Source organism: Neolamprologus multifasciatus, chromosome 9, assembly GCF_963576455.1.
Source record: "Neolamprologus multifasciatus chromosome 9, fNeoMul1.2, whole genome shotgun sequence".
In the NCBI taxonomy this organism is placed as follows: domain Eukaryota; kingdom Metazoa; phylum Chordata; class Actinopteri; order Cichliformes; family Cichlidae; genus Neolamprologus; species Neolamprologus multifasciatus.
Window position 1 is genome coordinate 25,453,896 of NC_140447.1, and position 16,949 is coordinate 25,470,844.

At 40.1% G+C, this 16,949-nt stretch overlaps 1 protein-coding gene across 1 annotated transcript in view; it reads left to right on the top strand.

Moving 5' to 3' along the window:
• Window positions 1-3,219: 3,219 nt before the first annotated feature.
• LOC146511668 (A-type potassium channel modulatory protein DPP6-like) overlaps window positions 3,220-16,949 on the top strand; it is a 262,569-nt gene continuing 248,839 nt past the window's right edge. The window contains exons 1-2 of the mRNA XM_085173046.1: window positions 3,220-3,564; window positions 3,657-3,724. Of these exons, the coding sequence (XP_085029172.1) occupies window positions 3,668-3,724 (57 nt within the window). The 5' untranslated portion in view covers window positions 3,220-3,564; window positions 3,657-3,667. The remainder of the gene's footprint in view (window positions 3,565-3,656; window positions 3,725-16,949) is intronic.

A 16,949-nucleotide genomic window follows, 5' to 3' on the forward strand; every position in this document is an offset into this window, starting at 1 on the left:
TTGATTTTGAAAAGGAGTGAAAATTTGTAAACACTCTTTCAAGTAATTGGCTCACCAAGTACTAACTGCCTCAAAATTGTTGATTGTATCAGCTGAGAATTGGTCCCATTTTAGCTGTGTTTGAACTGTTCTGCATGTTTCTGTCGGAAGATTGGCAAGTCTTTTTTTGGAACCACAAAAAGGACCTTAAACAAAACATAATACCATCAGTGTGCCTTATTATCCCTTCACATAACTGGCTCATGTATTCTTTTTGAAATGAAGAAAATAATTCCATCATCTTGCTGTATTTGGAAGGAAAGGAAGTTTAAGGATGATACAACTACTGTAACAGAAACTGGAGGAAACTAATCTTGGTTTGATTTTGTCATAACAGACATTTCTGGTATCAGAACCTTTCTGTTGGCTTCGATTTGAGCTCCAGGAGCACTAATTTACTGTAACTCTCTTCCACTGAAGCATTGTTGGTATAAAAAAAATGAGAAGAACAATTTCCACTTAAATAAATACTGGTACAGGTGCTACAGGTAGAACCACTGAAGTTAGCTTCATGCATACTTCCATCTACGTAACATTAACAGATTGCTTCCTTCTCTTTCCACCCAGTGTACGTCCATTCTTGTCCATAGTCTTGTTACCTCCCGTATTGACTACTCCAATTCTCTTTTGCATGGTCTCCCCCAAAAATCCCTCCATAAGCTTCATCTGGTTCAGAACTCTGCTGCTCGCATTATCACCAGAACCCCCTCCTACCAGCACATTACCCAGGTTCTTCAGGAACTTCACTGGCTCCCTGTGAAATTCCGGATAATTTTCAAACTTCTTCTGCTCACCTTCAAGGCCATTCATAACCTCGCTCCTCCTTACCTTTCCGACCTGTTAACCACCACCTGTTCTGCCCGTTCACTTCGTTCTTCTTCTTCTATCCAGCTTGCTGTACCTTCCTTCCGCCTCACCACCATGGGAAGCAGAGCTTTCAGCTGCTCTGCTCCCAGGCTGTGGAACTCTCTGCCCCCAGAAATAAGAAACATTGGTTCTCTCCCACAGTTTAAATCCCAACTCAAAACTCATCTGTTCAAATCTGCATATTCACTGTGAATCCACTGTTTGTTAATTTTATCTTGTGCTTTTATTTTATTGTTCTTATTCTGCCATTGTTTTACTAAGTGTTTTATCCTATTGTAAAGTGTCCTTGTGTGACTTGAAAGGTGCTCATAAATAAAATTTATTATTATTATTATTATCATTAGTGGCTTTCTTAAGAGACTACAACTTCAAATACACTGATGTCACAGATGCTGCTTGTGAATTCTGTCCTCTTTGATTTTCTTTCTTATAGAAATTACCCCAGATTTGTTCTCTTTAGTGTTTGGTTTTCCAACATGTCACCCAGTTCTGCCTTCTCGGAACCAGTCTTCATTCTCTTTACAGGGACTGGTGAAATCCACTTTATCCCTAAAGGCCTTAGGGATATAAGTTACTAATCCACCCTTGCCTCACTTAAGGGTCTTTATCATTACATTTCAAAAGATCCATTTCCACATTTGAATGATGTAATGTATGCTACAACAATCCAACAATAAGACTGTATATCTACATGCAACTGGTGAAAGAAATCCACTCATCTGACTAAACTGTCTGGATTGATGGTGCATCATCAAACTGTATTTAGAAACCCAGACTGTCATTGTTCTGTTGAAGGGAGCCTTGGGTTTGCTATACTGATGCAAGCATTGCTTCTTCACAGCATTTCCATCATCATTTATGTGTCATTTTCCCTGAGCTGCATGGAAACAAGATGTTTGATCATTTATTAACAATTCATATTTCAGGTTAAGATAAACCGGCCACAGGTGGTGAGGGGGGAGGGGGGGGCACTGCAGTGTACTTCTTGTGCCAGTCCCAAGCCTGACTAAATGAGGCGAGTCAGAAGAGCATCCGGGGTAAAAAAAAAATCTGCCAAATCAAACATTCTGATCATTTAGAAAAGATTTCCATGCCGGATTAGTTGGGGGCCCTGCCAAACAATGACCACATCCAGTGCTGGTGGCCAACACAGTGCTGGTGGGAAACTGTGCTATTGTCGGCTGAACACAAAAGATGTGGAAACGGGGAAGGTGCATTCAGAGGCAGTGAGAGAGGAGGGAAGGCATGAGTTTGGTGGTGAATGTCAAGACTTTTATGGGACTATGTCTGATAAAGGGAGAAAAATGGTTGATATGATGGAGAGAATGAAGGATGCCAGACCAGAAGCTGCTTAGGTGGAATCAAAATGTTAGGAGGTGAAAAAAATTCAGTGTAGACAGGATCATGAATTTGAAGCTGGAAATGAAAGATTTGGTGCTGCAAGTTGTTGGTGCATACACCCCACAGGTTGGATATCAGTTAGAGAAAGAGGAATTCTGAAGCAATTCCACCAGAATTACACCGCTTGATATCACATTATTGATGTCACTCACTTATAAACAACAATCAGAAAATCAGCAACCACTGTGCTTTTTCTAAATGAAACATCAACATATATTTTAAGGATAACTTCAGTTTTCTTTTAAAGCGGACTTTTCTTTTAGTGGGAAACCCGTCAGTATTAAGTGTATTTCAGTAAGTGAAGCCAACAAGCCATGTATTTCTGTTAATTCCTTTCCATCCTGCAAAGCCTTGTGAAAGTGAGTGACAGCAACTTTGTCACAGCTGAGCACCAACCTGTCCAGCTAATTGCCACACTTCAGTGTAAGCTTGCCCTCTTAACATTCATTTATTATGCTATAATTGAAACTAAACAAATCCACTTCCTCGAGCAGAGATAATGATTGAAATCGTCAGAGACAGTTTCTCACTTTTGTTCGTTGGTGTCACTCATCTAATTTAAATTTGACAGAGGTCACTCAGAGTTGACTTTCGCCTGCTTTGAAGAGAATAACACAAATCAACCTCCAAGAATGTTGTTGTTTTGTTGTTGTTGTTTTTCAGAAAGGAAATCAAATACAGGAAAAGCTCGTATACGACGCGCAGTATCAGGAGTTTTTGTTGGTTTTAGCAAACACATTATCATAGTGTGGTATTATATACGGTTCCTCATGATACATAATTACAGTGTACCCTGCAGTCCCTACTGCCTGCTGCTATAGAGTGGGCGAGCAGTGTTGACAGGCTCCTTCTTCAACCCCATGTAGTCAAGCTGTCAGTGGAGATGCGCTTGCGCAATTGCTGGGCGAACACATACACGCACACACTCAGAGGCGCGTTTCCGTCAGTTTGTGCAGGTCTGATTCAAAATCATCCTGAGAGCTCGAATATAGAGACCAACTTATATTACAAAAAAAAATGTAAGTAGATTTAAAGCATCCAGCTTTACAGGTTGATTTGGTGTGAAACTTCACAGCGGATTTATATTCGACTGCGTGATAATCGGCATCACTTTGTCCTGGAACAGCAAGCAGGAGAGCTCATTAAATTCTCTGGACTACATCGGGGGAAATATTTAGAAAATTTAGTGTAAGTCTGAACACCAAGCGCGGTTCTTTTTCAACGAGGACCGACAGCCAGGGCAATCCAGCGCACTAGGTATTAAAAAAAAACAACCCCACACACACAGATTTCCGTGCCCGCCTGCTTGAAATTGACTCCAACTTTCAGCTTGTTCTTTACTTTTGCAGAGGTTTTCGCCATGAATCAAACAGCGGGAGCCACAAATGCGTATCGCAGATGCTCCAAGGGAGGAAAGGTAAGAAAGACTTACGTATGAAGAAGTTAAGATTTAAGAGCGTCCATTTATGGCGCAGCGCTGCAAGGAGCATACCGGTGATACTGGATGTTTGTTTGCAAGCTTACAAAAAAGCTGTAGACGCAGTTTTCATCATGCTGGGTTATTGCGCGTCTGTGCGCTTTGGAGATGTTGAAAGATGAGCGCGGATAGAATTTCTTGTGGAGAGAAAAAAATCAGTTTCAATGAAGGGAAGGGTGTTGGTGAGCAGTTTATGTTAAAGGTTTTGGAAAGAAGAAAAGCGAGGGTGGTTTGTGTACACTGCAAAAATGCTAAAGAAAAAAAAAAGAAGCAAATGATGACTATGATGCTCACTTGCAGTTTTTTTCCACACTGATGGGATTTTCTCCTCAGATCTCTTCTGCAATAACTTAACAGGCACCTGCTGTCTCATATCCAAGATGATGACATACTGTACCACAGCTGTTTTACCAAGCTTGTGAACCACCTAACAAGGCTGCTTCTGCTGCTGTGTGGATGCAGTCAACTAAGAGAAAGACAGGGAAGAGAGGGTCTGTGGATGACAGAGTGTGGGGTGGGATTAAACAAGGAGGAAGCAGAAAAGCTGGAGGATGTGGGAGGAAAGAGATGGAAAGGAGTGAGGAGGAGCAGGAATAGAGGGCTTTCCAGGCTCTGGTGTGTGTGTGTGTGTGTGTGTGTGTGTGTGTGTGTGCGCGCGCGCGCGCATTGAAGGATGAAACCTTATTCATCACCAGCAGCAGTAACACATGCAGACTTCTAAGTGTTTACAAATATTGCTCATTAGATACAAATATTTGGGTTGATGGATTAATGCATACTGATTAGAGATGTCCCTGTCCACTCACAGAGGTGTTGAGAAAGATCTTGTAAATGAGTTTCGATGGGTGTGGACACATATTATTACACACGAATGCTTTGTGTTTGTTATCACTCTCAGTTTAATTGAGAGAGGCTGGTTTGTTTTCCTTCTCAGCGTGAAGGTGCAGGCCCACTCACACTGGGAATCAAGGGACTTCAGAATGAAACACATGAGTCGAACGAATGCCGCGAGCCTGCAAATTCCATACATTTTTAATATAGAAGCAAAGGCCAAATGATGGAAAAATACTGTCACACGTGGAGAAAATGAGACATTGAGGAGCTTAATATATTTTTTTAATGTATGATGAGTGATTGTTAATGGGAGTTCTTTTCAGATGACTCCTAAATTTTGCACTGGGGCTCACCTAATATGATTTTTTAAAATAATAGTTCTGGTTAAAAGTAAAGAACGGCTGGAAAGACTGTAAAAAAATACAGTTTTTGCAGTCTTATGTACATGATGCAGATGGATGGCTTGGATATCTTAGATTACTGTGAATGACTGAATTCAGACAGAAAAAAAATTGTTTTCTAAAGAGCAGTTTAAGTAAAGGAAAAAATAACCATTTATAGCCCTCAGCTATAATCTCTGAACCCACTCCATTCATAACAGACATGGTGGTTAAAATCTCTGCATGTACTTAGGAACATTGTCAGTAACAGTTAGTCTTTGATTCCTAAACCAAAGTTAAAATTTAACCAACAAAGATGAAGAAAAAAAGCATACAAGCATGATTCAGAAATGCAGCTCCTGGCTCTGGTTCAAAGTTTATGTAACTGAGAGGAAAGTAGAAAACCTCCCTTTATTTTGACTAATTAAAGCATCCCGGATGGTATCTGTAACGTTACAGATACCACTGTATGGGGAACTTGCACATATGCAAAAGTACCACTAACACAGAAGATGTATACTAGTTTTAGAGCAGCATCAACACCAAAGCAACACTAGATGAGGAGTTTCTTGGGAAAGGTCTTGCTTATTTTAGCAAGACAATGCCAAACGACATTCAGCCCATATTACACTAGTAAAAGAATCAGGGTTGAAAAGATAAAATCCTCTATTAAACAAAAATGGGAGAATAGTCTCCTTCTCCAGAAATCCTTACAGAGCGGGTGATGCACACAAGGTAAACATGGTCCTGTCCTAGCTGTTTTGAAACTTGCTGCTCGCTTCAAATTTAAAATGAGCTTATTTGTTTAAAAAATCCTTAATTCTTCAATGGCAGCATTATATAAGTTTCATTTGCAACATAATTTATGATGAGGATGATTTGCAGATAATAGGATTTAGTTTTATTTTGACTTTATTTTGAACTTTTCTGAAAACAGGATTATATTATACACAACACAGTAGGCAGATGCAGCAAATACATGGATAAAATGATGAACTCAAATGGCTTACTGGTTTAAATATCTAGAGTCAATCATTCAAATCAATTGGGAATGTACAACAGAAGTGAAAAAGAGAGTGAAGTCAGGGTGGAGTGGGTGGAGACGAGTGTCGAGGGTGATTTGAGACAGACGGATAGCAGCAAGAGTGAAAATGAAGGTTTACATGATGGTAGTGAGACCAGTTATGAGGTACGGTTTGGAGACACTTGCACTGACATAAAGACAGGAGGCTGAGTTGTAGGTGGCAGAGTCGAAGTTTGTAATGCTCAGATGGTTTGGACATGTGCAGAGGACAGATAGTGGATATATTGAGCAAACGATGTCGAACATGAAGCTGCCAACAGGATGAAAATAGGAAAATCACCGAGGAGATTCATGGATGCAGCGAAGGAGGACATGTAGAGGGTTGATGTGACGGAAGAGGATACTAAGGACAGTGTGAGATGGAGGGAGACGATTCGCTGTGGCGACCCCTAAAGGGAGCAGCTGGAAGAAGAAGTCGAAATGACCAGGATTCATGTACTTTGTGTCTAGAGCATAAATGCTAACTTCTAAACATGTCTGTTAAGCTGTATAAAAAGACACTGCTATGTCCCGTCTTCCTCCCATCGCTGCCAACTGGTCACAGCTCCCTGAGCCTGGTTCTGCTGAAAGTTTCTTCCTGTTAAAAGCAAGTTTTTCCTTCCTACTGTCACCAACTCCTTCCTCATGGGGTCTTTTGATTATTGGGTTTTCTCTGTGTTACTGTAGGGTCTTTATAAAGCACATCGAGGCAACTGTTTTCATGATTTTGGTGCTATATATGAACGTAATTGAACTATTTTATGTTAACAGTGTTAGATAACATCCAGATCATTTAAACTGAACATGTGAACAGATAGTGTAGATCAGGGGCGGGCAATTCATTTTCCAAAGGGATTGCATGAGAAACTGGGGCTGTTGCAGAGGGTCGCACCAATAAAGTGAACTCAGTTCTAGTAAATATCAATTTGATCTTTTTATAAACTTTTTTATTGTGGCTCTTTTATTATGGCAAAATTGGCTAAATTAACTGGTGTAGATCAGCGGTCCCCAATCCCCGGGCCTCGGACCGGTACCGGGCCGCGAGAGTTGAGGCTCAGGTGTGAAATGTATAGTTTTCAGGGTTTTTATCAGTTTTCAGCATTATTTTGTTATCGTTTTTATCGTTTACTCGGTTAAATTTTGGTCTTTTCACGTGTGTTAATAAATAATAAATTTTCTTTTTTTCGGTTCCGGTACTAGTTTTATTTTGTTGTATTTATCCGCGACACCTTAAAGGCCGGTCCATGAAAATATTGTCGGGCATAAACCGGTCCGTGGCGCAAAAAAGGTCGGGGACCGCTGGTGTAGATGGAAGGTGGCTGTGTTCATCCAACAGGTTGGGATCCTCTGCCACAGTAGACTCTCTGTCTGTCATATGAGTCGTTTATTTATTGTTGACTTGTGTTTAAACATTTTGCCCTCATTTCTGCCGTGGGTTTGTGTGTGCTCTGTTTTGTGTTTTTCCAGCACGCTGATATTATTGTGCATAAAATATTTATGATGTCCTTTCACTCACTGCTTGTTCTAATTCTGGGATCTTTCATCTCCTCTTACCCGTCAACTTTGTGAGAGAAAATAGAATCAGACTAAAAAGCTCTCCAGACACCAGAGTCCGTTTCATTATCTGTCCCGTGGCCACTTTTAGCCCACCAGCAGGACGTGCTGTGATTTCAAACCATTTCGTTTTGGGGTTTGTTTGGGGTTTTTTTGCTGGCTTGTTTTGTTTTTTGTTGGGGTTTTTTTGGTTCTGTGCAAATCCTTAACGCTGCAGAAAAGTTCTCTTTGATGAGTCGCCTCTCTCTTTCTGTGGAGCTTCTATTTATAGTCTTGTTGACAGCCATCCCATGAGACTTTTCCTCATAGATTAATGACACAGCGATTAGGTTTGCATGGTTCTGCAGGCGTCCCAATGGTATAAAGCAAATGGTCACATGGTCATGCTTATCAGTTCGAGCCAAGATGTGACATGTTTATAAACACCTGAAATGAATAGACAGCAGGTGTGCTGCGACTATTTTAGGATACTTTGGTATTCCATTGAAACCAGTAGGGAAAATAATCCTGTACTGAAGATGTATCCTACACCGATGTCATTGTTGGATTTCTGCCATTCCCACAGCTAAATGGAGGCGATGGGATATCACAAATGGCTTTATAGTACTTTGATTGTGTTATCTGTAACACCAACAGTACCTCTCATCTTCCTTATCACAGAGCAGCAGCTCGGGTGTGGGCTGAAGCTCGGGGGTGCTGTTAGAAATCTCTAAACCATCATAATGTGCAAGAACATCTGGGGGAATTTGTGGGGGCAGAGAAAGCTGCTTCTTCTAGCTGTCTTTCTTTATTGTTACCCGTACTGATGTTACGATTGTGCTCTGTTTCCACATGATCCTCCTGCAGGGGTGCAGCAAAAAAGAGGAAGTCCCTTTAATGTGTTTATACAAAAGCATTCTGGGAAATGTAGGACATTATGTGTAGGGATGGCTCATTCAACCCTCATGCTTTCCTTTTCTCAGTCTGTTTTTGATGTGTGTAGAATTTAATTTGAGAATTTTGGAGTCTTCAAAATGTGTTGGATATGTTGCAGATCTAATAATATAATATGGTATTATTAGAATATTGTATTATAATAATATCAATCAAATAACATTTTAGTGGAAATAACTGTTCGTTGCAGCACTGATAATCTAGTTTTCTATTATTTATTATTTCAATTATTCTGTTATTAAGTGTGTAAATGTCATCTTAAGGCATTATTTTGCCCCCTCTAGTGTGGGTCAGGTAATTTTAATCTTGTTTCTAGCTGGACTGTTTAACCTATCTGTGGTTACACTGAGCATACTGTGTTTCATAGCCATATTTAGAGCATGCCACCTTGGTGTATAAGTAGAAATAGAAGTTACAGTTGATGGCTATTTTTGATGTCATCTTGTAGGATTAATATACCACATTTTGGTGTAAAAACAAGCATGTTATGTGGGAATTTGCAGCAAATACATGATGAAAATGGTCAAATGGTCACTAGAGGGCAGTGTTGTACTACAATGTATGAACTCTTAGGGGGTCTTGCATTGGCTTGGTGGGATATACACTGATTAGACACTTTGTTGGGAATAAAGTGTTCACATCATGCAGTTGGATGCAAAGTAATAGAGCAGCTCTGCCATATATGCTACAGTTATGCTCCTAAAACTCAAAAGCTCCCTCCCCGCCATGCATGTTAACTGGATGGACTGATAATTATTACAGCAGAGCTTTTTAATTGGATTGCATGAGGTAGGCAGTGCTTGATAAGTGGAAGATCTTTTCTTGCTGGAAGCTTTTTGATTACATGATTTATCACATAGTCAAAGAGCTCTTTTTTAGTTAACATTTTCTATGATTCCAGCTACACTGTGCGATTTTGTTCAAGATTTGACTCGCATATTTAATAAATCTAGGATTTTTTTTTCCTTTTCGCAGCTTGTAAGTTTCCCACTGCTCTGATATCAATTCAGAGCTTAACTTTTTGCCTCTACGTGTCAAGCTGCTCCTTTCTTTTCCATCCCCTCGGTCACAGCAGGCTAGCTCGATTATCTTGGCCCTTGACAGCCCCGCGGCCCTGCACGCACACTAAATCCCAATTAACTCCCTGAGTTTCAACCCATTTGCAACTTTTGCTAATCTCTGCATCAGCAATGCCCAGAACCCCCCCTCTCCCAATTCTTCTGATTACAGATTCATAACAAGGCTGTGAAAGTTTAACGAAACCAAACTGATTGTCTCGTGCAATGAATATGCATTAACTGCTGCTGCCCAAATGGAAACTGATCACTTGACTAAATCTGCTATTAAGAAATGTTGGACTTTTGTCTTGGCATATAATTTAAATTCCCCTGAGGCTTATTTGTGCGTCTTATTACTGCATGGATTGTTTGGGGTGTTTTTAAACTAAAAGTCATTTGTTTCTACTAATATTGAACTTGCATCAGAGGAAACACAGTAAACGGATCCTTGCGGTGCTCAGGAGCTAAGCTGAAAGGTATTTGGATTGAGGGGAGACTCCTTAATTACCACAGCTTTTTTGGCCAACAGCAGGGCAAACACCAGCATGAATGCGCCAAGTATTGATCCCTGCTCTCATTATACATGGGGTCCATTGTAATGCACAGTTATCACTCTGACTCTCTCACTAGAGTCTATGGAAATCATGATTGATTTTCTTCACACTTCCTCCCCCCACCCCCTGCCTAGTAAACTAGCATCAGAAGGCCTATCTCAATCATGTTTGCACTTTGAATTCCTGTACTCAAGACTCTCTCTCGCTCATTAGCACCAGTAATCTTTTTCTCATTCTGCTGACTCTGGGGGAAAAGGAGCGACGTCCTCGGTCAAACTGAGCTCATTCGCGTTTATAGCACAACCTTTGCAGTCTCTGCTTTTGAAGATGCTCCTTCATGCAATTCTCACACATATAAAAGCTGCTACCTGGTGGCAATTTGATCAAGTCTGTCTTCACAGTGTCTGCAAAAAAAAAAAAATGCACCTTGTGCCTCTGTATTTGTATGGAAACTTGTTTACAGTGTACACAAAGAAATGGGATTTGGATCCGCTTCTTAGAGCTCTGCCTCTGTGAAATGAATAATGCAACACACACACATACACACACACACACACACACAGTGAGAGAATAGGTTTTCTCACTTTTAAATCCACCAGGTGACATTTTTTGTTCTTTGGGGTTTTTTGTATTGTTTTTCTTAAATGCATTGCAGATTGCTAATTCTGCTGCAGTGGCATTGCTGTTTGTAACAACCCACTGGTGTGTGCACTTAATCATCAGGTGCTGCAGCAGTGCTCCCCTGCCTGAGCTCATGCTACACACAGGAAATCCTTGAGGAAACAGGAGCTTTATTACAGTATGTCAGCCTGGGGGAGGGAGAAAAAAAATGCAAACTCAATGTGATGCTTACATGGAATTCAAAGTCACCGCAGTGTTGGTGTCACTCGGCTGCAGCAAGTGTGTTTTCCAGGGGATGACTGACACCGCAGGGACTCTAATTGCATGAATCCCTGAGACCTCCCTGGCCTTTTGAGTGAGTGGCTGCTTGGCGAAATGCTTGGGTCATGACAACCCATCTGGTGGCGTTTCACGAGCAGTCAACAAGGCCCGACGAGACAAATGGCTCCACAGCACTAAACAGCAGCTGTCGCTTGGAAGACAGACACTTAAGCCATATCTAAAATCACAAACACATCCATTGTGTGGCTCCAGAGGTCTCAGTACCCATCAAAAACCGGTTGGAGCTACTGCATCCAGCATGTTTCATCCTGCCAGAGCCTGTCCCAGCGGACTGTTCTGTCAGTTTTCCCACTTTTACAGCCATCTAATGCAAATGAGTCTGCAAAAAGAGAAGTACCAAACAATTTCAATGTGCTGACGCCTGCACATCAGGCTTAAGTTTGCCCTCTGGTGGATGAAAGAGTCCATGAGCTTGAGCGGAGAAAGTCCCATATTTCACCCCCCCAAAGTGGAGTTTGTGTATAATGAGGCTTCTGAAATGATGAAACCATTAAATTAATGGTTTCTTAATGGTGAGACTTAAATGGAGTGGTTTGCATTATATAGAGTTTGGTTTCCAATTGCACAAACGCTGATAGCGAAAAATTATTAGAATAGTCTAGAAACTGCAGTATGCTTTGTGAAGAGAGTCTAGCATCATGCTGCTGTTTAATAGAAAGGCAGTGGGACTTTTCATCCCATCATGTAAAACAGTGGGATATCAGTTACTCTAAATAAGCCATCATTTTATTCATATTGATTTTTTATGAAGGGGAATATACCTATAGAAGTGAAGACTAAAAAAAGCTTTATGCATTGCTGGTGTGTTTGATCCTCGAGTTGTAACTTTGGTTCTTGTCCTGAAAATGGAGAAGAAAAAGAGAGGTCACTTTCTGTTCCAGTCACTGTTTATTCTTATATATCATAAACCCACACAACAGGACCCAGGGCAAATCTATGCATTTAATGGCCGTGGTCAGAAATCCAGAGAGATGTTCGTATAAATAGCAAATAGTTTTTCATGGGTTTGCTCTACCTGTGCTCTCTCTATGCTGCAGATATTTTCTCAGCAGGAATAGAAAATGTAAAAAAAATTACACAGAAGCCATTCTACTTTATCAGCATTTATGAAATGCTTTGTGAATGTCTGCATACTTAAAAATTAAAGTGTGCTGGCCATATTTATTTCATATCAGAAAGAAACGCTCAAACATTTGGCTGTACACTTGGCCTGTGCAGCCAAGGATGAGGGGTTCATCCTCTCTGAAACAAGCTCCCTTCCCTTTAAGCCAGCTTTGTTCTGATTGGCTGCTTCGTGCAAACACAAAGTTTAAGGTGGGTGGGGCTTCTAGGGAAAAAAAATATAAAACCAAGTGTTTAGAGCAGTCTAATTGAGCTTAATGTCTAAACTTTGGTCATAATCTTTTTATTATGAGCGTTCATCCAATGTATGGACAGATTTGAAATTAATGCTCAGTTTGAAGTGTCTGTTAAATACCTTCTTGATCACAGTGAAGCGCAGTGCAGGGTTTTCTTTTAAAAAAAAATCATTAGTAGTTTGTGAAACACTAGTTATCACTGTTTTTAAACTTTGCTCTGTTTTCCACTTTTCCTACCCCTTCATTTGCTGTTGCTCAGGTACTTATCAGTGAATGTGATTAAACAATTAAGTGGTGTATTTGTGGCTGGTGACATGTTTCCTAATGTGAAAACAGACCCCGCTTTCCCCAAAACTGGCTTTGTTCCACCCTGTTTGAGCTGTTATTTCTTCTCATGCCCAGCCTAAGCAGTAGGATATCTTAAAACCAGAAAATGTTTTAGGGATTTGAAGATTTGATTTGTGATCAAAAACTTTAAGAATAAATGAGTTTAGATTGGATAATATTTTCTTGCAGTTTTATGGAGTAATTATTTTTGACACTTAAAAATCCAAAAACTGTTATAATCACATCTCTCAGGCTCTTCGGTGCACCCAGTGGTCTGTTTATTGGGAAATTTATGGGAAGAATATGATAAACACTTTCACTGACATGAACTCTGCAATTCCCAACTCGCTTAACGTTCTTTAAAGTTTACTTGAAAACTACATTTTGTGTTACACATTGAACTTGATCAAATGATGCTACAATCTTTCTCATTAAGCCTCAGGCACACAGGCCTAGATAACACTCAGCAACCACTGCTAGGGAAAAATGTGTATTCCATTACCAGCTTTTAAGTGGGTGCTGGCTTTTGTTAGGTCAGTCTAGCAAAAGAGGGTGCTGCAGCAAAAACCTCCTTGTGATTGCTTTGGTTGCTAACAGGTTGTCCAGGTTGTCATGGTTGCCTGTATGACAATCTGTAGCAGGATTCACTTATCAGTCTGTTTCTGCTCAATGTTTTTCAATGCTTTCAGTTATATTTAGCACCAGTACAATGGAAGCCCATTACTTTGAACTGTTGGAAGTCACACTGTACATTGGTTGTGGTGTTATTGTACTAACATTTTAAAATGATAAAATAACTGTTGAAATAACTGTTGTTTGAAGTATATTAGAGAATGCTTTTGTTGTCCAGAACTGGCACTTGCTGACTCATGAAATATAACTCTTTATCTCACCAAATCAATGTCTAATTTATTGTTTGTGAACCACTTGGAAAAGGTTTGTCCCACAATTCCAAAATTCTCCAGCTGTAGATATTAGATTAAAGTGCATTTGTTTTTAGAGGGTGAATTTCTTGTTTTAAAAATTGGGTTAGAATGGCTGAAATTCTGTACTTTTTGTTTAGTAACCACATGTATGTCATATCATCAGATAATCAAGAAACCTCATGTGAAATATCTGTTATGCAAAATGTTTATTTTAAAGTTCACATCAAGAAGCCTCACTCGGTATTAAAAACCTGGCCATGTAACCACATTATCAGATGTGGCATTTGGAGATTCAATTCAATTCAATTCAATTTTATTTATATAGCGCCAAATCACAACAAAAGTCGCCTCAAGGCACTTCATAGATGCAGAGAAAAACCCAACAATCTTATGACCCCCTATGAGCAAGCACTTTGGCGACAGTGGGAAGGAAAAACTCCCTTTTAACAGGACGAAACCTCCGGCAGAACCAGGCTCAGGGAGGGGCGGGGCCATCTGCTGCGACCGGTTGGGGTGAGAGAAGGAAGACAGGATAAAAGACATGCTGTGGAAGAGAGACAGAAGTTAATAACAGATATGATTCAATGCAGAGAAGTCTATTAACACATAGTGAGTGAGAAAGGTGACTGGAAAGGAAAAACTCAATGCATCATGGGAATCCCCGGCAGCCTACGTCTATTGCAGCATAACTAAGGGAGGATTCAGGGTCACCTGGTCCAGCCCTAACTATATGCTTTAGCAAAAAGGAAAGTTTTAAGCCTAATCTTGAAAGTAGATATAGTGTCTGTCTCCCAGATCCAAACTGGAAGCTGGTTCCACAGAAGAGGGGCCTGAAAACTGAAGGCTCTAATAGGGTGATATGGTACTACAAGGTCATTAAGATAAGATGGGGCCTGATTATTTAAGACCTTGTATGTGAGGAGCAGGATTTTGAATTCAATTCTGGATTTAACAGGAAGCCAATGAAGGGAAGCCAATACAGGAGAAATATGCTCTCTCTTTCTAGTCCCTGTCAGTACTCTTGCTGCAGCATTTTGGATTAGCTGAAGGCTTTTCAGTGAGTTTCTTGGACATCCTGATAATAATGAATTACAGTAGTCCAGCTTGGAAGTAATAAATGCATGAACTAGTTGTTCAGCGTCACTCTGAGACAGGATATTTCTAATTTTATAGATGTTGCGCAAATGGAAGAACGCAGTCTTACATATTTGTTTAATATGTGCGTTGAAGGACATATCCTGGTCAAAAATGACTCCAAGGTTCCTCACAGGGTTACTGGAGACCAAGGTAATGCCATCCATAGTAAGAATCTGGTTAGATACCATATTTCTAAGATTTTCAGGGCCGAGTACACTAACCTCAGTTTTATCTGAATTAAGGAGCAGAAATTTAGCGGCCATCCAGGTCTTTATGTCTTTAAGACATTCCTGCAGTTTAACTAATGGGTGTGTGTTACCTGGCTTCATAGATAGATAGAGCTGGGTGTCATCTGCATAGCAGTGAAAATGTATGCTATGTCTTCTAATGATACTGCCTAAGGGAAGCATATATAATGTAAACAGAATTGGTCCTAGCACTGAACCCTGTGGAACCTCAGTGTGTGAAGAGGACTCTCCATTTACATGTACAAATTGGAGTCTATTAGATAGATATGATACAAACCACTGCAGCACAGTACCTGTAATACCTGCAGCATGTTCTAATCACTCTAATAGGATATTATGGTCAACAGTATCAAATGCTGCACTGAGGTCTAGCAGGACAAGCACAGAGATGAGTCCACTGTCAGAGGCCATAAGAAGATCATTTGTAACCTTCACTAAAGCTGTTTCTGTGCTGTGATGAACTCTGAAACCTGACTGAAACTCTTCAAATAAACCATTCCTCTGCAGATGATCTGTTAGCTGTTTGACAACTACTCTTTCGAGGATTTTTGATATGAAAGGAAGGTTGGAGATTGGCCTATAATTAGCTAAGACTGCTGGGTCTAGAGATGGCTTTTTGAGTAAAGGTTTAACTACAGCCAGCTTGAAGGCCTGTGGTACATAGCCGATTATTAGAGATAGGTTGATCGTATATAAGATCGAAGAATTAATTAATGGCAGGACTTCTTTGAGCAGTTTTGTAGGAATGGGGTCTAAATCAATGAATCATCAATGGTACTAAGAGTGGCTGTAGATAATATTACATCTGTGGGATGATTATTGGTAATTTTTTTCTCTAATGATAAAAATTTTATTTGTGAAGAAGTTCATGAAGTCATTACTAGTTAACGTTAAAGGGATGGTTGGCTCAAAAGAGCTCTGACTTTTTGTCAGCCTGGTTACAGTGCTGAAGAGAAACCTGGGGTTCTTCTTATTTTCTTCAATCAGTGATGAATAGTAAGATGTTCTGGCTTTGCGGAGGGCTTTCTTATAAAGCAGCAAACTATTTCTCCAGGCTAAATGATGATCCTCTAAATTTGTGACACGCCATTTCCTCTTCAGATTACGAGTCATCTGCTTTAGGGTACGTGTTTGAGAATTATACCACAGAGTCAGGTACTTCTGATGAGAGACCTTAGTTTTCACTGGAGCTACAGTATCCAGAGTCGTACGTAGTGAGGAGGTGAAATTATTAACAAGATAATCGACCTCTGTTGGGGTAGCGTTCAGATAGCTGCTCTGCTCTGTGTTGGTACAGGGCATTGACGATGATAACAGTGGCTGGATTATATTCTTAAACTTAGTTACAGCGCTTTCAGAAAGACATCTACTTTGATAAAGTCCACTCTCCACTGCTGTGTAATCAATTATTGTAAATGTTATCAGGAAATGATCAGACAGGAGAGGGTTTTCAGGAAACACTGTTAAATGTTCAGTTTCTATGCCATATGTTAAAACAAGATCTAGAGTGTGACTAAAGTGGTGGGTGGGTTCTTTTACATTTTGAGAGAAGCCAATTGAGTCTAATAACAGATTAAATGCCATGTTGAGGCTGTCATTTTTAGCATCAACATGGATGTTAAAATCACCTACAATAATTATTTTATCTGAGCTCAGAACTAAATTAGATATAAAGTCTGAGAAATCAGAGAGAAACTCTGTGTAAGGCCCAGGTGGACGATAGATGGTAACAAGTAAGACTGGTTTCTGAGTTTTACAGCTGGGGTGGACAAGGCTAAGCATCAGGCTTTCAAATGAATTAAAAGTCTGTCTTGGTCTTTTGTTAATTAA